We start from the raw sequence: 27,167 nt of genomic DNA, 5'->3' as shown, positions 1-27,167 counted from the left end.
ATAAATGCTTTTAAATATTGAATTAAGAAAAATACAGCCAGAATAATGGGGGAAGGGAACCATAGAGTGAATCATGATTCTGTACTCTGTGCAATCTTTAGCAAATCATTTAGCCTCTGAGTTCAAATTTCCTTAATGGCAAAATTAGAAAATAGTACTTTGTAAATATCTCCCCCATAGAGCTGTTTTAAAAGGGGATATTTTGAAGATCCTAAGAGGCTATATAAAAAATATGACAAATAAAAGAGACTAATGAAACAAAGGACATTTCCAGTAATTTCCTGGACAAGTTATTAGGATCTCCTCCTCAGCCCAGATCTAAATTACAGAGAAACAAGAGACAGAGGCAGAGTGCTGGAGGGAAGCAGAGTCCTAGTAGAAGAAGCCTAGGATTTGAAACCAGATCTCCCAGGTTTGAATGCTTGCACTGCTTCTCTGTGGTGATTTTGTGCAAATTATTTAACCTCTGGGCCTCAGTTTCCTTGTCTGTAAAGTAAGATAGAGAAATGAACTAGATGATTATCAAGGTCCTTTCCAATTTCCAATCCATGTTCTTCTACTGCCCAAAAATAACCTAAGCATGCTAGATCTGTTTTAGTCATTTGGAGAAATAATGATATTAATTTTAAAAATTAGGAAACCCCCTAAATTCCTTTCCAACTTCACATCTGATAGGTAATGTTCCATATTCTAATCTTCTTATGATCTCTCTTTTGATATCTAAGTCATATATCCATTTCAACCTTTTCTCAGTAAATGGTGTAAAATATTCATACAAATATTGACACTTGTGACTAAGTCATGTTCAAGGACAGAAGAATAAAGGATAATTTGTACAGGGAAGGACGGTATCAGAACAATACAAAAGCACCCAGACAAGAAAAGCCCAGATTTGAGGGTTCCAAAATCCCTAGCACTGTACAGCGAATAGTGCTGGGCCTGGAGTCAGGAAGTCCTGAATTCAAATCCAGCCCAGATACTTAATAATTGAGACCCTTGGCAAGGGTTATTTCTGCTAGCCTCAATTTTCTTATCTGTAAAATAGGAATAATAATAGCAGCTACCTCCTATAGTTGTGATGAGAATTAAGCAAGCTATTTGTAAAATGCTTTGCAAATCTTAAAGTTCTATAAAAATGTTGGTTATCATTATTATTATTGTTGCTGTTATTTTTATAATTATTATTTGGAGGTAATTACTGTTCAGTTGTGTTGGATTCTTCATTACCTCATGACCCAAATTGTCCATAGGGTTTTCTTGACAATAATGGAATGGTTTGCCATTTCCTTCTGCAGGTTAAGTGGCTCACTCAAGGCCACACAGCTATTAATCTTGAATCTAGATTTGAACTCAGGTATTCCTAACTCCAGGCCTAGCACTTTATCCACTGAATTGTAGGAAGTAGAAGTCAGTAAAGAGACTCCAAGGTTTACTCTGGCACATAATCTTAATTCAAGAACTTTATAAAGGAGGAAAGATGAACAAATGAAAGAAAACATGGACTGGTTTAAAACATTGGAGATCTAAAAATCACCCAAAGAAATGAGAAAGTTACTACAAAACAAATGCAAGCTCTGGCTCAAAGGGAAAATATAACAAATTTCCCACAAGGAAAACATGAATATCTAGAATAAATAAATCAAGAGTTTAAAATAAAATAAAAACTCTAAAGGAAAAAAGAATAAAGAGTTTAGAAATAAAATTGATAAATCTATTCAAGTAATAAAATTCCTGAAAACTTTGTTAGACTAACAAAAATTAATTAGTACATGAAACAGCAAAAAAAAAAAAAAAAAAAAATTAGAACAGAATAAAAAGATTGAAAAAAATAGAAGAAAACCCACATAAATCATCAGCATTCCTATATATCACCAACAAAACCCTGCAAGAAATGATAGTAGGATGGTGACAAATGATAACAGTAATCTTGCATTTGACAAATGTAAAGACTTAAGTTTGGAGGATAAGAATTCATTATTTGGTAAAAAATTCTTGGAAAAGTTGGAAAACAGTCTGACAGAAAATGGACATACAACATTTACTAAGATAAGGTTAAAATGGACACATAACCTAGATAAAAAGAGAAATATCACAAGAAAAATTAGAATATGGAACATATTACTTATCAGATTTTTTAGGCCAATGATTAATGAATAAACAAGAGATAGAGGATAGTTCGAGATATAAAACTAATCATTTCAATTATATTAAATAAAAAGGGTTTGTACAAATAAAGCCAATGTAGTCAAGATTAGAAGAAAAGCAGAAAAATACAGGAGAGGAAGGGATTGTGATAGTTTCTCAGATAAAGGTTTCATATCTCAAATATGAAAAGAACTTTATCAAATCTATAAGAATGTGAGTCCCAATTAATAAATGGTAAAAGACAGTTTCCCATTGAAGAAATCAAAACAATTTATAGTTATTTTTAAAATTTCTAAACATTATTGATTAGAAAACTACAAATTAAAATAGCCTTTAGATGACATGTATCAGATTGGGTAAAATGATAGAAGTGAAAAGCAACAAATGTTGGAGGGGATATGGAAAAATTGGGACACTGGCCCCCATTAAAAAACCACATGTAAAAAAAAAAAAGAAAAAAGAAACCACATGTTAAATTATGCAAAACATTTCCATAAAAGTCACATTGTAAAAGAAAACATAGATCTCCCACCCTAATTAAAAAAAAAAAAAACACTGAAGAAAAATAAAGTTAAAAAGAGAGAGAATGAGAGAGAGAAAGCACGCTGCAATCTATATTCAGATACAATCAACTCCTTCTCTAGGTATAGATAGGATGTTTCCTCATAAGTCCTTCAGAGTAGTCCTGGATCATTGTACAGCTGAGAATAGCAAAATCATTTACAGTTGGTCATCCCAGAACATTGCTATTATTTTGTATATAGTATATTTTACTTTGCTCATGTTCATAAAGGATTTCCCAGGTTGTTGTTTTTTTTTTTTTTTTCTGAGAGCATCCTGCTCATTTCCCATAGAACATTCATATTCCATGACAATCACATACCATAATTTATTTGGCCATTCCCTAATTGATGAGCATCCCCTCAATTGCCAATTTTTTGCCCTGTGCAGAGAGCTGCTATAAATATTTTTATATATAAAGGTTCTTTTCCTTTTTTCCAATCAGCTCTGGGTTTTTCATCATGAAGTCTTGAAAAATCCTCTATTTCATTGAATATCCACCTTTTCCCCTGAAAGGTTATACTCAGTTCTGCTGAGTAGGTGATTCTTGGTCGTAATCATATATGCTATATATTTATAGGAGAATGTGCCCCAAATTTACAGGGGAAGGGTTAAAATGTTGTTCTTCCTATATCATTTGGGAAAAAATGGCTTTACTAAGAGCTAATTTTGTCCACTGGCATTGTTAATGAGAAGCTCAAGAACTACATATGTTAAGATTACAGACCCTCAGGGATACCCCTAGAACAGTAGGAAGCAACTGCCCATTGGGGACCTAACCTAAAAGTACAACCAGGAAGAGTAGAGAAGAGGAGGTACCACATGTCAAAATTTATTTTTTTAAATTAGCATGTGGAATAATTTTATGTGAAGTTTGTAGTTAATAACTGAAATGGAAGGAAGTTCAATCCATAAAATTGGCTCCAGAAGGAGAGGTGATTTTAATTGAACAAAAACTTTGAATTCAGGCTAGGACTAATTATGGCTTTGAGCCTCATTATATCATCATTTTCTTAGCATTAATGGAGCTCCCAAATCAAATTTCTGTTTGGTCATGCTTGGTCATCCTAAAAATGCAGTTTCTAGCCCAAGCTGATGAAGAGATAGCTGGTTTAAAAAACAGAGGAAAGGGAGCTGATAAATAGAATTCTTGTAAATTGTTCCCAGTTCTACCCACTCTAAACCTGGCCTCAGTCTCAGCCCTGTTTTCATTCCCCACCCCACTCTTGTTTTTAGTTCCCAAAGAGATTCTCAAGGTCAGAGGTAGACCAACTTTCCCTCAAATCCTCCTTCAAAGACATATATATCTTCCTTGTCCCGTCAGCCACTTTCATGAAAGCCCTTTGTAAGGACAGAGAAAATATGCCTCCATAATTATTTTTAAAATCTCTAGATATAATCTGTAGAATAGCAAAGGAAATGTTGACTCTGCATTCAGGAGACTTGAATTTTAGTGATGGTTCCATCACAAACCAGCCTTGTAATCCCTAGTAAATCACTAGAGTCTCTGCACTTCGATTTCTTGTTCGGGAAAATGGAGAAAGCGTCTGGTCTGCCCAATTTACATGGTGGTTATAAGGATTAAATGATTAAGATGATAATATGAAAGCAAATTTAAAGCCCTATAAAGCACTGCACACAAAACAAACTGCTATTAATTCAATCCAATAAATATTTGTTAAGCACTATGTGCAAAATGATGAACATAAGACACAGGGTCTACTTATAACAAGAGCTAGCAATCTAATTATTATCTTCCAGATCCTTAAATGATTACCATAATAGCTTTCACAGGGTAAGGATCAGCAAATACTGTTGTCTTTGTTTTCTTGATGGAAATCAGTATAAAGAGACTTCAAAGAATGCCATGAACTCTATAGAGAATTGGAGGCCAGAAACCAAAAACAAACTATGCTTCCAGTTGAGCTCAGTTTGATTCAATTCAGCTAATATTTCTTAAACAACTATTACATGGAGAGTATTAGGGATTCAAAGTTAAAGGCCTAATAGCCCTTGGCTTCCAGGGCCTCTATTCTATTGGGAAGTATATTTGATAAGTAAATTTGAGGGAGACAGCACAGAGAAAGTAGCCCCTAAGTAGAGCTTTAAAAAAAAAAGACAAGGATTCTAAGAGGAAGACTTGAGGAGTGAATGAACACCTGGGCATTAGGAGACAGAAGTTAACAACAATGAGTTTTTTAAAAGATAGTAAACCATTTGAGCTTGAATAGAGTACATGGGGACAGCTAGATTGTACAGTAGATAGAGGGCTGGCCCTGAAGTCAGGAGGACCTTAGTTGAAATCCAAACTCAGACATTTACTAGCTGTGTGGCCCTGGATAAGTCACTTATCTCAATTGTCTGGCCAAAAAAAAAAAAAAAATAGAAAAGAAAGAAAAAGAAAACAGAGTATATGAAGAATCAATAGAGTATCTCTTCTTCATTTATGACAACAATGAGTGAGTGTCCCCAAAACTCACAGAATTTACTAAAACAAAGTACTGCAAGCACCAATCTCACAGTATGATAAAGAAAGTACAGCCTCGGGGGAAAAAAGAGGCTATGACTGGAAGCAGAGTGACTATAGAAGTCAGGCAAAACCAGTTTTTATTTTTGTTTTTCATGAAAAGGCCAGGATCACAAAGATGGTTCTGAAGTCAGAATGTATTGGACCCAACTACTAACCATTTTTAGATATAAACATTCTCAACAATGAAGAGATGAGATTGCAAATGACCAAGTAAACTATTGCTAAGCTTCATCTCTTTTGTGTTTTCATAATAAAAAGAATTAAAATGTTGACACTGTGATATTTACATTCCTTAGTCCCACATTTACTGTTTGGGAAGGGAAAAGTTTTGAATAAATCAAGTCATCTGATGTGAAAGTTTCCTGTTTAGGAAAGTCTAACTGATGTTTGAGGATATGGCTAAGTATGGAATTTTGATCAGAATCAGATTTGAATGTAGTTCACACAGATGCATGAATCATAACTCAATGTTTTTGGTCAAGCAGAATGTCCTATTGAAGATTGGGAAACTGGGGCAGGGGAAAAGGATGCAAGTAGTCAAAATAGGGACATTTTATAGAATAGCCTTAAAGTAGCTCTGAGAATCCCTTCTAGACTCTAGGGGCAATCTTTTTTGGGAATTCATCAAGCTTCAGGTCTTCTTCCAGAATTCCATTCTTCTGGTTTTCAGCTTTTGGAGGGAAGATGATAGAGGTCAACCCCATTTCAGGTTACTCTTGGGAGACATGAGAAGAATGGACAATGGCCATCATACCCCTTTCCCCAACTTGCTGTACTAGAGATTTGGAAGAGTTTCTCCTTGGGTGAGATGTAGCACACTCTCTCTTGGTTGAGCTAAACTATCTCACCCCCAATGGAAGAACACCTTCATTCTGTATTATCTGGTATAGATTCTCCTTTGAATAGCTTTTCTCATTTCTGGATTTGTTTTATTTTGTTGCCCTTTTTTTTGAGAGGCAATTGGGGTTAAGTGACTTGTCCAAGGTCATATATCTAGTAAGAAGAGACTAGATTTGAATTCAAGTCCTCCTGACCCCAGGAGTGATGCTCTATCCACTGAGCCACTTAGCTGTATCCCTCTGATTTATTTTGTTATGGTTTGGATAAATGTGTTTCTGTGCTATTTGCCATGTGTGTTCATTATGAAACTGGTTTATAGTAGGGGACTAGATCAGAATGGCATTCAGCCAATCTGCAGTGAATTCACTATGTTGAGGAGGTGCCCTACTTCAAAATAAGAGAGACATAGGTGATGCAAGGGAAAGGGAAAGGCTCCAATGTACATGGAGCCAGGAAGACCCGAGTTCAAATTCAGACTCAGACACTACCTGAGCAAAACACATAACATCTGTTTGCCTAAGTTTCCTCATCTGTAAAATGGGGAACAAACATAAAATGTTATGACTATCAAATGAGATATTTATAAAGCACTTCAAAAACCTTAAAATACTATCTAAATGCAGGATATTGGTATTATTCCCACAGGTATTTGAATGAACTATACCTCTGTGACAACTAAGTGGTCCAGTGGATAGAACTCTGAGCCAAAGTTGGAAGACTCAAAATTTAGACTCACTTACTAGTTGTGTGACCCTGAACAAGCCACAAAGCACTGTTTGCCTCAGTTTCCTCATCTATAAAATGAGACAGAGAAGGAAATGGCAAACACTCCAGTATCTTTGCCAAGAAAATCCCATGGAGTTAAGAAGACTCTGACATGACTGAAAAACAGTTGAATAATAAACTTCTGTAGAGAACTACTTATTAGTAAGTGGAAAAGTTGGTCATTAAATGCATGGTCTTTTAATTAAGAAAACTGCTAATGTTATTAATTATGTGATAAGGGATAGTGGTAATGGCAGCTATTTTAAAAAATGATGTCTTATAAATCCAATAGACTTGGGATGGAGAAAGTGCCTTCCCCATTCAGAGAGAGAACCATGGAGACTGAATTTGGATCAAAGTATAGTGTTTTCACCTTTTTGTTATTGTTTGCTTGTGTTTTTTTCTTTGTGTTTTTTTTTTCCCTTTTGATCTGATTTTTCTTGTACAGCATGATGAATTTGGAAGAATTGCACATACTTAACTTATATTATATTGCTTGCTGTCAAGGAGCGAATAGGGGGAAGAGAGAGAGAAAATACGGGAACACAAGGTTTTGCAAAGGTGAATGCTGAAAACTATCTTTGCATATATTTGGAAAAATAAAATACTATTTTAAAATGCCTTATAATAAATAAAACTTACATAAAGGTCACTGAGTCTATAATATTTCTGTATTTTATATAGTAATTATTGGTTTTGGTCATACATAAACTATTTTCTAAGCTCTTTGAGGGCAGGATAATATTTGTCTTATTTTGTGTCTTTCTTTAGCACCTAAAACATCATTATTCAAACAAGAGGCACTTAATACATGTTTGAATTGAACTCATTTTAAAAAGAAAGACAGAAAAGCAATTTAAAAATGCTAGAAAGATAGATTGAAACCAAATTATGTAGGTATTTAAATAGCAAGTTGAGAAGTTTATATTTGGTCCAAGAGCAATGAGGAATAACTAAAGGTTTTTTACTTTGAAAGCAAAAAAGGGCCTCACAAAGATTATTTTGATAACTGTGTAGAAGATGGACTAGAGAAAGGGGAGAGGAATGTGAAAGAGATTAAGTAAGAGTCTATTTTAAGCTATTGATGAAGAGGGAAGGTGTCAGTCTGAGTAATCAATCAGTAAGCATTTAAGTCTCTGCCCTGTGTGAGGCATTGTGCTAAGTGCTAGGACTACAGAAAAAGGCAAAAGACAGACCCTTTTCTCCAAAAAGTCACCATCTATTGGAAAAGACAATATGCAAACATATATATGTGTATATGTACACACATATATAGCTATATAGATATGTACTATACACAGAAAAAATAGGAAATAATTAACAGAAAGAAGGCACTAGAATTAAGAGAAATTAAGGCTTTCAATAGAAGGGACATTAGCTGGGACTTGGAGAAAAGCAAGGAAGGCAGGAGACAGAGATGAAGAGTGAGACCATTCCAGGAATGGAAAATAGACAGAAAATGCCCAGAGCTAAATGATCAAATATCTTATTCAGGCACCAGCCAGGAGGTCAGCCTCACTGATCAAAGAGTATGTGAAGGGATGCAAGGTGTAAGAAGATTGGAAAGATGTAAGAAGCAGGAGGGAGTTTAGGTTACGAAGAGCTTTGGAAGCCAAACAAGATTTTACATTTCATTCTGGAGGTGACAGTGAGCCACAAGTTTATGACTTACATTTGGAGTGTTTGGACTGGCACTTTATGAAAATCACTTCAGCTAATGGAGGATGGACTTAAGTGGGGAGAAACTGATGTCAGGCAGACCCACCAGCCGGCTATTACAGTAGCCCAAGAGTGAGGTGATGAGGGCCTGAACCAAGGTGGTCAAACTATTAGAGAGAAGGGGACCTATGTGAGAGATACTGTAAAAGTAAAACCAGCACACCTTGGCAACAGATTGAATAAGGGGTGGGGGGGTTAGAGATAATGAGAATTTAAGGTTATCACCTAGGTCATGAGCCTTGGGGTCTAGAAGAAGGAGGAGGGCATGCTTGACCTTGGCTTAAAAAGCCTAAGGTCTCCCCCTGCATCCAGAGCCGTCTCCAGTCATCCTGATCTGTATCTAGCCACTAGATCCAGAAGGCTCTGGAGGGGAAAGTGAGGCAGGGGACCCTGCCCAGCCCTCCCTCCTTTAAATTCAATTCATTTGGCTGTCCTAGCATCACTTCCCTGATGTCATGGTCCTCTTCAAAAATGAAGGACAAATAAAAACAACAATAGGAAAATTTGAAGATTTAGGGGGAAAATAATGAAACTGCTGGTAACAAAGAAAAAGTATTTTTACTTGATATTGACCAATATATAGCTACATATGACCAAATATTTGACCCAAATTTTACAATAAGATACTGTAAACATCACATAAAAGGAAAAGAAAAGATTCAGACTTCTCTGATGTGAATGGAAGGCCAAAAAATTTTACATAGATTTTCCAGATTATGGAAGAGATAATTGTAAACAGCTCGAATGTATTATTAAAAGGAATGGTTAGAAAACATCTAGACAAGCAGTTCTCAAATTTTTTGGTCACAGAATCACTTTTTGGGGGGAAGGGGGAGGCAATTAGAGTTAAGTGACTTGCCCAGGATCACGTAGTTATTAAGTATTAAGTGTCTAAGGCCAGATTTGAACTCAGATTCTCCTCACTTTAAACTCTTGAATGTAGTTTTTATTGCATCGTGATCTGAAAAGAAAGCATTTACTATTTCTGCCTTCCTGCATTTAATTTTGAGGTCTTTATGTCCTAATATATGGTCAATTTTTGTGTAGGTTTCATGAACTGCTGAGAAGAAAGTATACTCCTTTCTGTCACCATTCAGTTTTCTCCAGAGATCTATCATCCCTAATTTTTCTAACATTCTATTTACCTCTTTAATTTCTTTCTTATTTATTTTGTGATTTGATTTATCTAAATCTGAGAGTGCAAGATTGAGATCTCCTGCTATTATAGTTTTGCTGTCTATTTCTTCTCGCAACTCTCTTAACTTCTCCTTTAGAAAGTTAGATGCTATACCACTTGGTGCATATATGTTTAATATTGATATTGCTTCATTATGACTTTAAATTCTTAAAAATAACTAAGGATCCCTTAAAGTGTTTTTGTTTATGTGGGTCTTATCTATTGATATTTAAATTTCATAAATCAAAACAGTTTTGTATTATTATAAAAACAAATTTGACTTAATACACCTTTTGAAAAGGTCATGGAGACTCCCTAGGATTCCCAGATCATACTTTAAGAACTGCAGATCTAGACAAAGAAGAAATTAAGAACAGGAAATCAAAAACATGGGACATTTTGGTTACTTATATTGTTAAATTTAACACACATTAACATAAAAATTTTAGGAGCACAATTCTAGCTGAGCCTATGAGAAATTCAAAGTCTCTTACTGTGTGAGTATTCTCATGTGCTTAGAGAAAACCTACCTGTAAATGATGTTCAGAGAATGCAGGTAGCCAATAGCACTGGCCACCTCAGCAGCATAGAATCGAGCCCGAGGTTCTAGAAAGCAGTGCTCCCGCTGCAAGTGGAAGAAGAGCTGAAGGAAAGAACACCTTATAAGCAAGCATCTCCTTACATGAAGGGGGAACTACTTCCATGAATTATCTCAAATCTCAGACCAAATAATACAACATTCTGTGTAATAGGAAATGTATAAGATACTATGGAGAGTTATGTAGATTGTTAAAAATAAGAAGCTAACAAGACCAAGATTATGTGGGCATCTTTACTTTGGCTTTTTCTATAATAATGAAAAACTTCCTCCTCACCCATCTCAAATATCAGGATTATGAAAGTGTTGTTGATTGTTGTTCAGTCATTTTAGTCACATCTAATTCTTTATGATCCCATTTGGGGTTTTCTTGGCAAAGATACCGGAGTGGTTTGCCATTTCCTTTTCCAGCTCATTTTACACATTTAAATGTCTGAAGCCAGATTTGAACTTAAGTTTTTCTGACTTCAAGCCTGGAAATCTATCCACTCCATCATCTACTTGGTAGGATTATTGGACCTAATCAAAATTCCCCCCACTACAATAATTTCTTTAAATAAATGACACAATTCAAAGTTTTTGAGTGTCCAGAAGCCAAAATTTAGTCCTTTTAATTATATAGCTTAACTACATTAGAAACTGTTTGCCAAGGATCAAAATGAAGTTTGCTGAATTAAAGTTTGAATACTCTATTCTTCTCCCATTTTGAAAGTTGGAAAATCTTCCCTTATCTGACCTTGTGGCACCTCTTCTATTTTCTATTATCTTTTTAAAATAGATTTTTATGGACAGCTTCAATTTTCACATTGCCTAGATTTCCCATATGTCCCTGCAAGAATTCATTTCTGTTACTTCATTAACACAAAGGTTCAGAAGAACATATGGATCACCTGAGATAATTAAACTCACTACAGTGGAAGACTCTGTTCCATCCTCCCTTGGAAAGAATGCTGAATTTGGAGTCAGAGAACCAAGATTCAAATTTCAGCTGTCACTTAATATGTATATGTTGTTGTTTTGTCAGTTAGTTGTATCCAATTCTTCATGACCCCATTTGGGGTTTTCTTGGCAGAAATACTGAAGCCATTTCCTTCTCCAGCTCATTTTGCACATGAGGAAACTGAGGCAAACATGGTTATGTGACTTGCCCAGGGTCACACAATCAGTAAGTCTATTGAGAATAATTTTAAACTCAGGAAAATGAGCCTTCCTGATTGCAGGCTTGGCACTCTCCTCACTGTACCACATAGCTGACCACTGGGTCAACTCTTTGCCTTTGGATCTCATCTCTTCATCTGTGCAGTGAAGGGGCTTGAACTAAGTAATGTCTTAAGTTCCCTTCCAGTTTAAAGCCTGTGAGCCTATGATATTAAACTTGTTTGATGTAGCCCAATAAATAGTGCTGATGACTGACCCACCTCTCCTCCATTGACGTAGTCTAGGACAAAATAGAGCTTCTCTGAAGTTTGAAAGGAATAGCGGAGACCCACCAGGAAAGGATGCGTCACATTCTTTAGGAGTACATTGCGCTCTGCCATGATGTGATTTTGCTGTCAGAATTCAGATCCAAAAGGGGGAAAAACTCCATGTTACACTGCTTTCTGCATCACTAGCTGCTTCCCGCCTGCTCTGAATCATGGTGTCTACCCAGGGGACCCAGGGATAGTTCTCAAAGAGAAATAACAGAATCTGTCAGCATTCTCCAATTGTCTAGGCTTTTGTGAAAGGACAGAATCTGTCCTAACCAGGCACAGCCTAACCCAGGAATAGTCTAAGCCAGAGCTAGTTAAACACACTTACCCATGCAATCTCAAACCCCAAAAGGCTGGTTCTGGGCTGCTATGCCATAGCATGACAACATAACAGCTTTTCTAAGGATTTCATGGAACTGAAGGGAATTGAGGGGAGATGGAGAGGGATGGAGAGAAGGGAGAAGTGAAATTTCATCAGTTCTCATTACTCAAGCTCTGTTACCTCTTTCTTTTTCAAGATAGATTTCTTCTGTAAGACTTTTACAGCATAAAATTTCCCATCAGATTTGCGTTTGGCCAAGAGAACCTGCATCAGAAACACAAAAAGGTTGGTAGCGAGACTTGGTCTCCAAGTAATTAAAAAACTGCCATTTGGAAAAGGGATTAGAATTCCTACATTTGTATCATAAGATAGAAGTTGGAGAAATGAATAGAAGCTGCAAAGAGACAAATTCAGACCTAAAAATTAGAAAACAATTCCTAACAGTTCAAACTATCCAAAAGTGGAATGGGCTTCCTCCAGAGGTGGTATGGGTTCCCTCCAAAGATGGCACATTCTCCCTCACTGGAGGCCTTCAAGCTAAGACTGGACAATCATTTGTAAAGGATTTGAACTGGGAATTCCTTTTGGGTATGGTTTGGATCAGATCTTGGGTTCCTAACCTGGGGTACACATTCCCACAATGGATATAAAAAGCTCATCAAAATAGTATGGGGAATATTTTGATTTGATTTTTTCTGAATTTATTTCTAATAAATAAAGTTATATTTTCAGTGTACCCTTAGAGAAACATATTTCACTCTATTAAATGTGCTCACAAGATTTGAATTTAACAATTTTATTTCTAATATTCATAGGCATGGTCCTTTCCTATGGAATAGAAGATACAGTAAAGTATACTGAAGACCAAGAGATAGGATGAAGATAGGGTGACCAAAAAAGCTTGAGAACCCCTGGACTATCTAAGTTACTAGGGGCTGTCCTCCTACTACTCAAATTCTGTGACTCTATGATTCCATTAGAGCAGTTTAGTAGAAAAGACACAACTCTTAGAGCCTGAATTAGAGCCTAATAGTATGATACCTATCAATAATATGAAAATTCATACTATCCTTCTCAAAAGATTATGGTGAGAAAAGGGTTTTATAAGCCTTAAAGCATTAGAGAAATCTAAATTATTGTTGCTATTGTTGTTACTGTCCTCTAGCTTGATAAACCAAGAAGACAAAGGACCACTGAGTAAGATGCTTGGTTTCACATTTCATTCTTTTTACATCTATGTCTATGTCTATGTCTGTATCTATATCTATAGATGTGTTTGTGTACATATGCATGAGCATAAGCTCATGTATTGTGTATATGTGAATGTGTTCATATGTGCATATAGGTGCTATATATATGTACACATATATCCAAATGCTATCATTTTTTTGTTTTGAAGTTTAAAAAAATGAACATTTCTATATACAAAGAACAGAAAAAGAGCCTTGCCTATGCAGCCACAAATCAGCATCATGTATTAGATTGCTTGCTTCTACATTCAAGTATATAATAAATAAGATACATAATTTTCAAAGCTCTCCTGCTCATCTACGATTCTTTGTGTTCTCTGTTGTGCATTTTAAAAAATGCTTCAGTAATCCTCTTTTCTTACTTTTATTCTTTTTTTTAATTTCAGTAAATTTATTGATAGTCTGTTGTACATTCTGCTAAAAAATTCATCAAAGGCAGGGAAGCTCCTCTTGAAGTCTTGAGCAGTCAAAACTGATGATGAATATCATTCCTCAAGAAGGTAAGATCACTTTGGGTTTGGCTTCCAGAAGAAGTAAGGTCTTTGTCATTACGGAAAAGGTGATTTTTATGAAGGACATTCAACAAAAAAAAAGAGAGAGATATGTAGCTGTCTGGAGTTAAAATAGCAAAGTTGTGGGTCCAGACACTAGAGTAGGCTAGACTACACACCAATATTGATACCAAAGGAGGTTAAACACCTCTGAATCACTAGACAAATCCTCCTTTTGGCAGTGATACATTCTGGAAATTCCCATTGAGCTTCACACTGACTAAGGCAAGGTAGGTACTTGGTTTAGTTTTTGTTTGCAATATTTATTATAGTACTAACCCGAACTTTCACCATTTGAACCTTAGTTTCCGTGACTTGCATGCATGCACTCAACCAAAGTAATGTTCATGGGATCACAGGATTTATTTCTGGCAGGATCACTAGAAATTATCCAGAACTTCTGGAGGTGGAGTCAAATGGAGGAGTAAAGTCAGGAAGCTGCTCAAGCTCTCCCAGTTTCTCTCAAAAAACCACATGAAACTAAGCCTCTGAACAGAATCTGATGGAATGAAACCTCTCTCCATATCAAGACAGACTAAAAAAACTTCAAAAAAGGTCAGTCTCACTAGAGTGAAAAGAATGTTCAGCCCAGGTCAGATAGACTCTGGGAAAGTCAATGAGAGGATCTTAATCACAGCAAATCAGCAACTAAGACCCTCAGTCTTGGCTCAATAGAGAAGCACAGCAGGAGAGCAGCCTCTAATCCCAGCTCAAAAGGCAAACTGAGAAACCAGGCTATTTCCTGGAAATAGCAGACAAGCTACCTCCTGCAAAAACAAGGGGCTTCTGTGCTTAAAGCCAAGACTCAGAGCTGCACAAGAAACTAGGGACAGTGTCTCCTTTACCCCAGGAGCAGAGCTCGATCATAAAAGTAAACCCAAAAAAAGAGGAAACACCAAAAGAAAATGATCAAGAAATAGAAAAGAACCTTGACCATAGAAAGTTACTATAGCAGGGCAGCTAGTTGGTATAGTGGATAGAACACTGGCCCTGAAGTCAGGAGATCTGGGTTCAAATCTAGCCTCAGACACTTAACACTTCCTAGCTATGTGACCCTGGAACATCATTGCCTCAGCAAAAATAAATCTTTTTAAATAAATAAAATCTTAAAAAAAAATTACTATGGTGACAGGGCAGACCAAAACAAAAATTCAGACGAGGACAGAATATCCATAGAGGAAATCTCAAAGAGTTATATGAATTGGTCTCAAGCCCAGAGAGGCTTCTTGGAAGTGCTCATAAAAGACTTTAAAAGGCAATTAAGAGAAATAAAAGAAATTATCTAGTCAATTGCCCTCATTTCACAAATACTGGAAACTGAGGCCGAGAGGAGGGAAGTAATTTACCTAAGGTGCATAACTGATATATAGCAGAGCTCATTCTCTCCCCCCTCCCCCAAAAAAGGAATTGATTTGAAGCAAATAAAAAATTTTTAATCAACAAAAATCTGTTTTCTCTTATTCTCACATCCATTCCCCATGGTGGAGGAGGGGGGAGAGGGGAGAGAAAGAAAACCAAAACCTTTGAAGCAAATAAGTAGACTGAATAAAACAAATTTTCATATTGTCTGAGTCCCAAATAAGGGCCTCATTCTGCATCCTCAGTCTATCACTTCTGTCAGGAGGCAAGCAGCATGTTTCACCATTAGTTACCCAGAATTATAGTTGGTTATTGTATTGATCAAGGGTTTTATGCCTATCAAAGTTGTTTGTCTTTATAGTGCTATTGTTATAAATTGTTCTCCTGGGTCTGCTCACTTCACTTTTCTTCAGCTCATATGAGCCTTCCCAGGTTTCACTGAAACCATATTTTTATCATTTCTTAGGACAAAATAGCATTTCCTTCCATTCCTCTATCATAAATTGGTTAGCCATTTCCCAGTTGACAGTACCCTCCTTTTGTTTCTAGTTCTTTGACATTACAAAAAGTATAGAAATATTTTTGCACATATGAGTCCGTATCCTTTTTCTTTGATCTTTTTGGGGTATGAGTAAAGTAGTTGTATTACTGGGTCAAGAAGAATGCATATTTAGTGACTTTCCCGGCAAAGTTAAAATTGCTTTCTAGAATGACTGGACCAATAGTTCTACTGATAATGCATTAGTGTGTCTGTTTTTCTGCAGCTCTTCAGACAGCTGTCATTATCCTTTCTTATAGGCTTTGCCAATCTTATAGATGTAAAGAAAAATCTCAGAGTTGCTTTAAATTTTACATCACTATTACTGAGCTGGAGTATTGTTTTATATGGCTATTGCTAACATGTTTTTTTCCTTTGAAAACTGCTTCTTCATATGAACTGATGATGGGCGAGATAAACAGAACAAGAAGAACAATTTAGAGAATTATGCAATATTATAAAGATAATTAATTGTGAAAGACTTGGTAACTCTGATCATAACAATGACCCACAAAGAATTTATGATAATGCTATCTGCCTCCAGAAAGAGAACTGACAGACTCAGTGAAGAATTGAAACATGGTTTTTTATTTCTTTTTCTCTTTTCCCTGACAATATGTCTAATGTAGACATTGGTTTGGCTGAACTTCATACTTGTAAAAGATTTTGTAGTTATTGCCTTCTTAGTGGATAGGAAAGGAGTTACAAGAGGGAGAGAATCTGAAATTGAACATTAAAAAATTTTAATTACATTTTATTAATTTTTTTTAAAGTTTAAAAAAAACTGCCTGTTCATGTCCTTTGATCACTAATGTGTTGAGGAGTCAGACTGGGATTTGAACAAAAGATCTCTGACTTCGATATAATACTCTCCCTGAAAAATTGAAACTAGTAAATTGTGATAACCAAAGCAAATTGCACTAGAAACAAATTGCTCCAAATGTATTTCAGGAGAGCAGAACAAATCATACTTTCTCTCTTAATTTGCAATTCAAGATGGGGAAGGATAGGAAACAGGCATTTATGAAGTTCCTGTTATGTGTTAAGAATTTTACCAATTTTGTCTCATTTGATGTTCACAACAATTTTGAGAGCAGGTGCTATTTTTATCTCTTCTTTACATTTGGGGATTAATTTTTACATTTGGAGATCTTTTTTAATTCCAAACCTAGTGTTCTATGCCCTCACCCATCTAGCTGCCTATGTTATGAAAATAATACAAAAAGAACATGATGAATTCAGAGAAATGTGAGAAAACTTGTATAAAATTATATAGAATAGAGTGAAGGGAACTAGAGAAACAATAGACACAATGACTGTAATAATGTAAATGAAAAGAGTAAGTAAACCAAAATGAATGCTATAATGACCAAAGATGGTCCTGAAAAAGACCTTTCCTCTCTGCTGAGGTAGGAGCTACAGGGACATAATATAACATATATTGCCAGATAAAGTTAATTGGTTTTGCTGAATTATTCCTTCTCTTCATACATTGTTACAATCTGAGTTTACTGGTGAAAATTGAAAAAATCTAATTGATTTTATTCTGTAATTTGTTTCATTTTGTATCAGTATTGACTACAAAATAACAGTAGTGATGTTATTCAGTTATTCCAGTCATGTCTGATTCTTAATGATATCATTTTGGAGCTTTTCTTGGCAAGGACACTAAGGACACATCTTTCTCCCTCCATCCCCCTACTACTTTCCCCTAGACAGCAAACAATCCAATATAGTTTCCTTCTCCAGGTCATTTTACAGCTGAGGAACTAAAGGCACACAGGGTCAAGTGACCTGCCTGGGTCACACAGCTAATAAGTGTCTGAGACTGGATTTTAATTCAGGAAGATATCTTCCCGATTCTGAGCCCAGTGCTCTATCCATTGTACCACCTAGCACAACCTAAATTATGTTTCATTTGTCTCAGAGTTAAATCTGGAAGTTCAGCTTTCCAGTAAATCACTCATTATCTCTGATTTAAATTTAGAAGTTCAGTTTTCCTGCTAATCACTGCTCTATTCTTAGGTCAAGGAAATCTGTTATCCTTGAAAGATGCAGGCGGTTGTCAAGGAGTCTGATCTGCTTTCTGCAACACTGGCTGGGCTCCTAGGCTGTGATCACAGTAATGTTAATGAGCCATGCAGGTGGACACCACCAGTGAGCTTTCCCTAGTGACAAGGTAGAAGGAGGGCTTGTGGCTGGCCCTGCATTCCAAACTTCTATCCAATCACATTCTCCACATGCCTGTGTGCTTTAGGATTTCTAGACAATCATGTTGTTTTCCCTATCTATGATATCTTTTATTAATGGATGATCTTCCTTTTGTCTGTGAAAATGATCTGTCCCATCTCTTTCAAAACCTTTTGGCTTGCTGAGTTGCTGAGAGACCCCTAAAAAAAATCAATCATGTTCAGAGTTTTGTGCCTCCATTTACTTAAATTTCAATCACAATACTGAAAAAGAGAGCAAGTATTTGGAAGTGTAAAAACCAAAGATCCCCAAATAAAATAGAAAATAGTATTAAGAAATCACTCATGCATATTCAACTGAGTTGAAGTGGGGATTAGTTACTACAGTGGTTTCTATCGTGCTGAAGGATTATATTTGTTTAATTTTTGTGTCCTCAATTTCATTGCCCTCAGAGCAAAGACCTAGATACTCTATCCTAGTTTTATTTTTGTATGCCAAAAGAAAAAAAAAAGCAACTGGGCAGATGGAGTATATTATCTAATATGAGAAGCTAGGTGGCCCAGTGATAGAGTACTAGATCTGAAGTCAGGAAGACCAGAGTATAAATCTGGCCTCAGACACTTACTAGCTATGTGACCATGGACAAGTCGTTTAACCTCTGTTCACGTTAGTTTTCTCATCTATAAAATAGAGACAAAAATGGCACTTACCTCCCAGGATCAGAGGAGATAATTTTTGTAAAACACTCTGCAAACCTTTAAGCACTCTATAAATGCCAACTATAATCATCATCATCATTATTAATAGTTACATTGTCTCCCCCATAGGTTTGACATTTTCCTATGCTTCTCAATACCCTACATTAGGACTCTGACACTTACAGCCACAGATAGAAAGCTAAAGTCTGTGGAAATCTCCCAGGAAGGTAAAACCCCATATCAAAGTTCAATGCCAAGACAATTTTTCAACTAAAGGTTGTAATCAAGTCACTCCTAGTCCACTTCCAGACTTGAGTATAGAGCCAACACATCTCAGGACATTTCTCGTATGAGATATAGGTCATTACTCAGTATCCTGGAGAAAGAAATGGTAAACCCTCCTGTATCTTTGCCAAGAAAACCTCTGTTGGACACAAAGAGATGGACACAACTAAAATGACTGGATAATAAAAGCATTATCAGATATTGAGAAAGGGATGTGGGAAGTATAGATGTTGGCTAATAAGAATCAAGATAGTTGAGAATGTCAGGCACAGGTTTCCTTAAGCTCTTCAACAATAGCATGTCTAATCATTAAAATGTACTCTGTCCCTGGGTACCTAGGGCATACTCTGCACCCAAAGTGTGTTAAAGATATTTGATGACTAGCTCACTGTTCTTCTCTGTCACATGCAAGCAACATGCAAACTACTCAAGCTAGTATCTGACACAACAATTTGGGAATCAGATGAATTTATCAACTTTCAAGAAAGAAATCAGTGTCAATGAAGGAAAGAGAGAGAAAGAGACAGAGACAGAGAGAAAAGAGACAGAGAAAAATGAGAAAGAGAAAAAAGAGAGAGAGATACCTTTTGTCACAGAATAGAGGTTTTTTGAGCTTAGAAATGAAAATGAGGGGGATAGAATCTACAAAAATGAGAAGATGGTGTTCTTACTCTTTTTTATGTGAGTTACTGTAGTCTGATGAAACCTTGGATCCCTAATAAGAATACAGCTTGCCATGAAAAAAATAGAAATATATTTAGAAGAACTGCACATGTTTAAACTATATTGGATTGCTTGCTGTCTAGGAGAGAATAGTAGGGGGATGGAGGGAGAAAGATTTGGAACACAAGGTTTTGCAAGGTGAAAACTATCTTCGCATGTATTTTGAAAATAAAAACATATTATTATTTTTAAAAAGAACACTACTTGGATTTTAAAATTCATAATTGAAGGAGATGCTAAATTTCAGTTTAAAATTAGTAAAAACAAAATTAAAGATGCAATTTGTTCCATGCAAAGTCATTGATTGCCTGAAATCTCTCCATGGACTCCAGATTCCTGCTCTAATAGATCACCTAGAAAGGATCAGAATTTGGTACATGTTGATAGAATACTTCTCTGAACCAAGTATAATGTAGGCAGGAGGTCAAAGAGCCAATAGACTCTCTCTTTATCCTATCCAACCTTCTCCCACCTTCTCCTCTGTTTTATGTGTGGGTTGTGATGGTAATAAAAAACAAAAAACACCCAATTCCAAGGTGGAAGAGAAGCATTGGAAATTCAAAAGTCTGAATAACTCAAGGCAATTGCGGGACTATAATGAAAAGGGCTCTGAAATCAGCATCAAGAGGACTAGAGTTCAAATCCTAACTCTTCCTCTCTTTGAACCTCAGTTTTTTTCTTTGCAAAATGAAGGTGATAACAAAGAGCTATAAAACTGTGTATATTCTGTGATCCAACAATATCATCACTAGGTCTATATATCAAAGAGATTTTTTTTTAAGAGGAAAAGGATCTATTTGTACAAAACTATTTATAGCCATTCTTATGGGGGGCAAAGAATTGGAAATCGAGGGGTTGCTCATGAATTGGAATAGCTGAACAAGTTGGGGTATATGATTATAATAGAATGTTACTGTGCTATAAGAAATGATGAGCAGACTTATTTCAGAAAAACCTGGAAAGACTTATATGAATGGATACAAAGTGAAGTGAGCAGAACCAAGAAAGCATTATGCACAATAATAGCAATAGTATATGATGATCAACTATGAATGACTTAGCCATTTTCCACAATACAATGATCCAAGACAATTTCAAAGGAAAACATGATGAAAAATGTGATCCATCTCCAGATAAAGAACTGATGGATTCTGAATGCAATTCGAACCACACTTTTCTTTCACTTTCTGTATTTGTGTGTGCTTGTGGTTTTCTGTTGGGTCTGTCATCTTTCACATGACTAATATAATATGTTTTGCATGATTGAATATTTATAACCTGTGTTGAATTGCTTAATGTTTCGGGGGGAGGGGTGAGTAGGAGAAAAAAATTGGAACTCAAAATTTTAAAAATGAATGTTAAAAAAATTGTCTTTATATGTAACTGGGGAGAAAACTTTTAAAATTATTTTTATGAGGAAGCCAGACTAGATGATTTCTAATTAATGTCTCTTCCAGTTCAGCATACTTCACTACCTGAAGTGGTATCATCCTATATGGAGAACTTTTCATATTACCACAAGAGTAAAACATAAAAAAGCAGGGAAAACAAAACACACCAATGTTTTTTTTTGTTTTTTTTTTTTTTTGTTATGAATTCCTTAAACAAGAGTTCTCTTTAAGAAGAAAATAATATCTAATTATGAGGCAGAGGACTCAGTAGCACATAGGAGACTTTCAGTTAGCTTATTCAGCATATTCTTTTGCCTTTTTAACATAGATAATACAAAGATCCTTGCTTGGTTAAGTGAGCCAGTCATCAAGTGTGAAAAAGTGTTCTTATCAGAGCTGGCCAGAGGTGATTAATGTTGGGAAAGGAGATATGTAAAGGTTACCTTGAATTTTGTTGCTTCAGTTTTTCTTTCCTTTAAAGTTGAAAGGTTCAACAAGCTTTTAAACTGGGGGGAATACCTCAAATTATCCCTCATATATATCCGCATTTATCCTTTAAGACTTCTATCCCCTCCATGAAGCCACCTTCTATAGGTTTTTCTCCTCTAAACTCCTGCAATAATTATGATTGTCTGAAGGCAGGGGGAAGAAGGGATTAAGAAAAATTGATAAGTACTCTACTCATGAAGTAAGTAAAGACATCAGTGATATGTATATCCATTTTGTAAATCTCAACATAAATTAAAGGGGAAAATTAACAGACTCGATGATAGTATTCCCCTAAAATACTAACAAGATGGGCTGACTCTAAGAAGAATGATTTACAGTGGATACATATAAAGACTAATGCACAGCTGGCCACCAATGTATCTGAAGAAGTTTGGGGTGGGGATAAGGTAGAAAAAGAGCAGCTCAGCATCTTGAATCTGGTCGACACAGAATTTTAAGCATCCAGGATTAAGGATTGCACTCTGTGGTCAGATCATACCTTGAGTACTGTTTAATTCCAGTTGTTTGAAGGAAAGACATTGAAATGTTGGAAATCATCAATATGAAGGAAAATAGAATAGTGTAATCCCTCAACTACACTATAGTTGTATATATACGACTATCTACAACTGTATATATTAGAATTAGAATTGTTTGAAAGAAATAGTGATGTTTGTAATGGAGCTGACTTAGTGAGGGACATGATAGCTGTCTTCAAATTATTTCAAGGACTACCAAATGGAAAATTAGACTGTTTTTGCTTAGCTCCCTGGAATAGAACTAGAAACAGTGGGTAGAAGAGATCTAATCAAGTATTCTTAAGCATTCACTATGTGTAAACACTTTACTAAACAGTAGGAATACAAATACAAGTAAAAGGAATAACTGTTCCAAATAGAACAAAAAAGGAAAATAAAAAATGATGAAGGGGATATAGGAAATGAGACATTTTCCTCTTGGTGGAGTGGTGAACTGATTCAACTATTCTGTAAAGCAATTTGAAACTATGACTAAAAGGTTACAAAACCATGCATAATTTTTGACCTAACAATACCACTACTAAGTCTGTATCCCAAAAGAGATTTTAAAAAGGAAAATGGGGGCAGGCAGGTGACACAGTGGATAGAGCACCAGCCCTGAAGTCAAGAGGACCTGAATTCAAATCTGATCTCAGACACTTAACACTTCCTCACTGTGTGACCCTGGACAAGTCACTTAATCCCAATTGGTTCAGCAAAAAACAAAAACAAAAATTAAAAAAAGAAAAAGGACCTATATGTACAAAAATATTTATAGTAGCTCTTTTCTTGGAGCGAAGAACTAAAAATTGAGGGAATGCCCATCAATTGGAGAATGGTGGAACAAATTGTGGGATGTGATTATAATGGAATACTATTGTGCTATAAGAAATGATGAGCAGAAAAATGCTCTCAGAAAAATGTGGAAAGACATAAATTGATGCAAAGTGAAAGATACTGTGTACAAAGTAACAATATTGTTAAGAAGATCAGATGTAAGACTTAGCTATTCTTAGCAATACAAAGATCCAAGACAATTCTAAAGGATTTATGATGGAAAATACTGTCCATACCCAGAGAAGGAACTGATGGTGTCAATATAGATTGAAGCATACTTTTTTATATTCTTTATTTTTCTTGAGGTTTTTTTTTTTTTGGGGGGGGGGTCTATGTTTTCTTTTATAACATGACTCTGATGGAAATGTTTTACATAACTATCCATTTATAACCTATATGGAATTGTTTGTTTTCTTAATGGGGGGGGGGGTAGAAGGGCAAGGAGGAAAGAGGAAGGGAAAGAATTTGGAACTCAAAATTTTTTTAAATTATTGCAAAAATTGTTTTCAAATGTAACTAGGGGAAAATTAAAAAAAAAAAAAAAAAAAAAAAAAAACCAACTTCCTGCCAAGGGGAGCTCTCCCTCTACTGGGAAAAGATTACACAAAAAAGAAAGCTGAAAGGAGAGGAGTAGGGGTAGGGAGCAAGCAAAGTAATGGTGGAAAAGTCTGGAGAGTCGGGTGTAACATTCTTCTCTAAAATATAATGTTCTCTGAGAGCAGGTTTCTTGGGGGATTTTTGGAGGCAATCTTCCTTTCAGTTCAATATTCACAAGTGTATGCAGGGATTAAAGTCCAAATCTTTTATTGTCTCTGGCTTCTAATCTCTTTGTCTGAATCCTGGCTTCTGAATCTCCCAGACTCCAAAGGTTTCTGCTTCAGTCTCCAGCCACAACAAAGGTGGAAGATGGAATGAATCTGTCTCCTCCCAGAACTTCTAGTGGGCCTGAGAGCTCCTCCTTATATATGATCTCTTAAAGGTGTGAATCTTGTGGAATCATAGAAAGTACTAAATACATGTAAATTAGAGAATCATTATCTCATCAATTCCACTTATTTAGTACCTTGTAAGAATCCTAACAGTCAGGAATGGATATATAGGCAAATTTAAGTTTGAAATAAGAAAAAATATCTCCCCAAAATCAAATCTAGGCCAAGTTTAAGTTAATGACTCATCTTTGATTAGGAGGGATTATTTAACTTGTCTCTCAGAGTATGGCATAGCTAGGTGGATAGACTACCAGGCTTGGCTAGAGTGACAGATCTGGAACTTTCTTATTTCAAATCCAGTCTCAGATACTTATTAGTTGGGTGAGTCATTTAACCCCATTTGCCTTAGTTTCCTCATCTGTAAAATGAGCTGGAAAAGGAAATGGCAAAGCACTCCTATATCTTTGCCAAAAAAAAAAAAAAAAAAAAAAAAAATTAACCCATATAAGGTTACAGAGAAACAGACAACTAAAACAACTTAACAACAATCTCAGGGTATATTTCGAGCATGACTAGTTTGTTTGGCATGGAGCCTACTGTAGTCCCTTGCCATGTGGATGGGGCAGCCTCCTTTAACTGCCTGCATGTTTAAAATGTGTGAGCCTGAAAAGGGTTATACTTAGTACAGTAAGACCTCAGAGAAGAATGCTTACAATCAGGAAAAGAGATTCAAATACCACTTACTTTTCCATAGCTCCCTTTTCCAATGACTTTCAGGAAGTCAAAGTCTGTTGGCCTGGCACTGTTGGAAGAGAAGAACATATTATTGATAAATCTCTTGTCCTAGCTTCTAGCATGTGGTGGTGGTGGTGGTGGTGGGGGCAACCCAGATCTTCCCAATAGAAGAATAATTCCAATCATTAAAGAGGAAACTCTCTGGCCACATTTTAGCTCAAATTACATATTCCTGGAGTATGATCTGGACCCAAAGCAAACAGACTTTTCTCTACTACTTGATGTATGTGTTACATTGTGGAGGGAGCAAGAAAAGGGAAATGAAAGGAAAGAACAGCAGACAGAGGGGTTGAGCAAAAAAAGTTCTGACCCTCAAACAGAGGGAACTGGGTTTAGATATTAACTTGAATATTTACTAAGTATGTAATCTTGAATGGGCAAGTCACTTACCCACTATACTTGAGTTTATTTATTTATAAAATGAGTGTGTGGTTTGTACTAGACAACTCTGGATTCTCCTCTTTTTCAGATCTCTGAATCCTGATTAAATGAATTATTAAAATCCTGAAGTGAAAAGGTCAGTATGTTAGCATTTGAAAGGAGTAGGAAAAGAGAAGGACATCTCTGACCAAAAACAACAAAAATGAAAAGAAAGGGGAAAAAATTGAGAAGTACAACTTGGATAGAGAAAAAAATACTATCACAACAAACAATGAAAATGGGAAGAAAAAAACAGGGAACAATATAGTTCTTTGTCAGGGCCTGAGGACAACTCTTCACTACACATTATTAACTCACCTTCCTAAAATAAAGCATCTCATTCATTCAACAAATACCTGATTCACCAACTTTTCACTTTAAGGGAAGGCGAAGGAGACAGAAAAGACTCAATCCCAGTGCTCATTCATAAAGTCGAAATTGGACCTAAAGTTCAACTGTCCTAAAACACTCAGTTCCTTTCAACTTAATGAACTTAGAAAGGGCATGTATGAAAATAACTGCAATACAGGTCAGAATGTGGGCAGTGTTAAAAGACAGAATGGTACAGAGAACTGTGTGAATACAGATGAAGAAGAAAAGTTCACTTCCCTCTAAGGCATTAGGAAAGATTTCCTGGAGGAGACTTCATACAAACTGGACCTTAAAAGATAAGATTTCAACAGGCAGAAATGAGGAGAAAGGAAAACAGGCAAATATGCAAAGGCAGAAAAGTACCAGACATGTTTGTTGAGGAACAGCTAATTATCTACTTTAACTAGAGCACTAAGGTTAGGGGAGGATAAAGTCAGAAAAGGAGATTGGAAATGCTGGATTCTGGAGAAACCGGAATATTAGGGTAAGGAGTTTGGTCTTTGTTCACTAGGTCGATGTTTTCCAAAGTAGAAGATAAGTCATTACCCCCAGGGGATTTAAAATCAACCAATCAGAGAGTGTGGAAAATGGGTCACATCCCATAGTCAATTCTGGCATTGTCTCTAACCAACTACACCATCCCCTTCACCTCTCATTGACCAACTTTCTAATACTCTAGTCTGCCCTAGTTCACTTTGGCTTTTCCTTTTTTGGCATTGATCTCTCAGGTCAGTTATAATCTAATTCTGCAAATCAAGCAGCTAGTAGTATAAGCAAATTCATGCCCCATCTATGATCCCCCCATTTCTCCATCTTCCATCTCATCTTAAAGATCAGGTTCTGCTTCAGATAAACAGCCAGTGAGAAAGAGTCTTGCTTCTGAAATTTTTACATTTTTTTGGAAGTATAAAGTGAACTGTCATGATTGGGTTGCTATCTTCCCCCTTCCTTCATAACTACCCCTTTTCTAAACTTCTCTATTATTCACCATTCACCAACTTCAGTGCCACATATCCATCCATATATATGACATATTCACTCCATATATCAGTAGCTAAATCTTATGTCTATTTCCAAACATCTTTTCCCTTCTCTTTATAGATACCGTGTTTCCCCGATAATAAGACCTATCCCGAAAATAAGCCCTCCCCTTACTGTGTAAGATTCTTCTAAAATAAGCCCTCCCCCGAAAATAAGCCCTATTGAGATTGCTACTGTAGTGAAGGTGATCCCTGCGTTACACGCTACATTACAGTACCCTCTGTATGCACCATACCATTCCCCCCTTCCCCCCGGGGAACGCACACCGCGCTTCAAGCTGCAACCAATCAGAGCTGCAGCAGTGAACGTGTCATCCTGTTCTTCCCCAGGGATTTGCTTGCTGGTGCCACTGAGAGCAGTGCCACGGAGGAGAGCTGAGGCAGGACAACATAAAAACCCTGTATGTAAGCGGGAGTGAGGGGGCATGATGAAGGATAAAAGGGGCACGATGGAGGATAAAAGAAGAACTCAGGGGGCATCATGGAAGATAGAAGGAGCACTCAGGGAGCACGATGGGGTTAAAACATTATTGAATAAAGGTACTTTTTTTTGTTCACATTTACCTGTTTATTAAAATTGCTGTCAATGTTCATTAAAATAAGCCCTCCCCTGAAAATAAGCCCTCTGGTGTTTTTCTGTCCGAAAAAAATAA

General features: G+C 36.2%; 1 protein-coding gene across 3 annotated transcripts in view; it reads right to left on the bottom strand.

Annotated features, from left to right (window-relative positions):
• The window catches only part of SGK2 (serum/glucocorticoid regulated kinase 2), a 79,470-nt gene that overhangs the window by 20,420 nt on the left and 31,883 nt on the right, over positions 1-27,167 (bottom strand). For all 3 annotated transcript variants that reach the window (XM_051979264.1, XM_051979265.1, XM_051979263.1), the window contains exons 4-7: positions 24,632-24,689; positions 12,310-12,393; positions 11,754-11,885; positions 10,268-10,380 (exon numbers count right to left, since the gene is read on the bottom strand). In XM_051979264.1, the coding sequence (XP_051835224.1) occupies positions 10,268-10,380; positions 11,754-11,885; positions 12,310-12,393; positions 24,632-24,689 (387 nt within the window). The remainder of the gene's footprint in view (positions 1-10,267; positions 10,381-11,753; positions 11,886-12,309; positions 12,394-24,631; positions 24,690-27,167) is intronic.

This window comes from Antechinus flavipes, chromosome 2, assembly GCF_016432865.1.
Source record: "Antechinus flavipes isolate AdamAnt ecotype Samford, QLD, Australia chromosome 2, AdamAnt_v2, whole genome shotgun sequence".
NCBI lineage: Eukaryota > Metazoa > Chordata > Mammalia > Dasyuromorphia > Dasyuridae > Antechinus > Antechinus flavipes.
The sequence above is the reverse complement of the archived record's forward strand: the minus strand, read 5'-3'. Positions and strand labels throughout refer to the sequence as shown.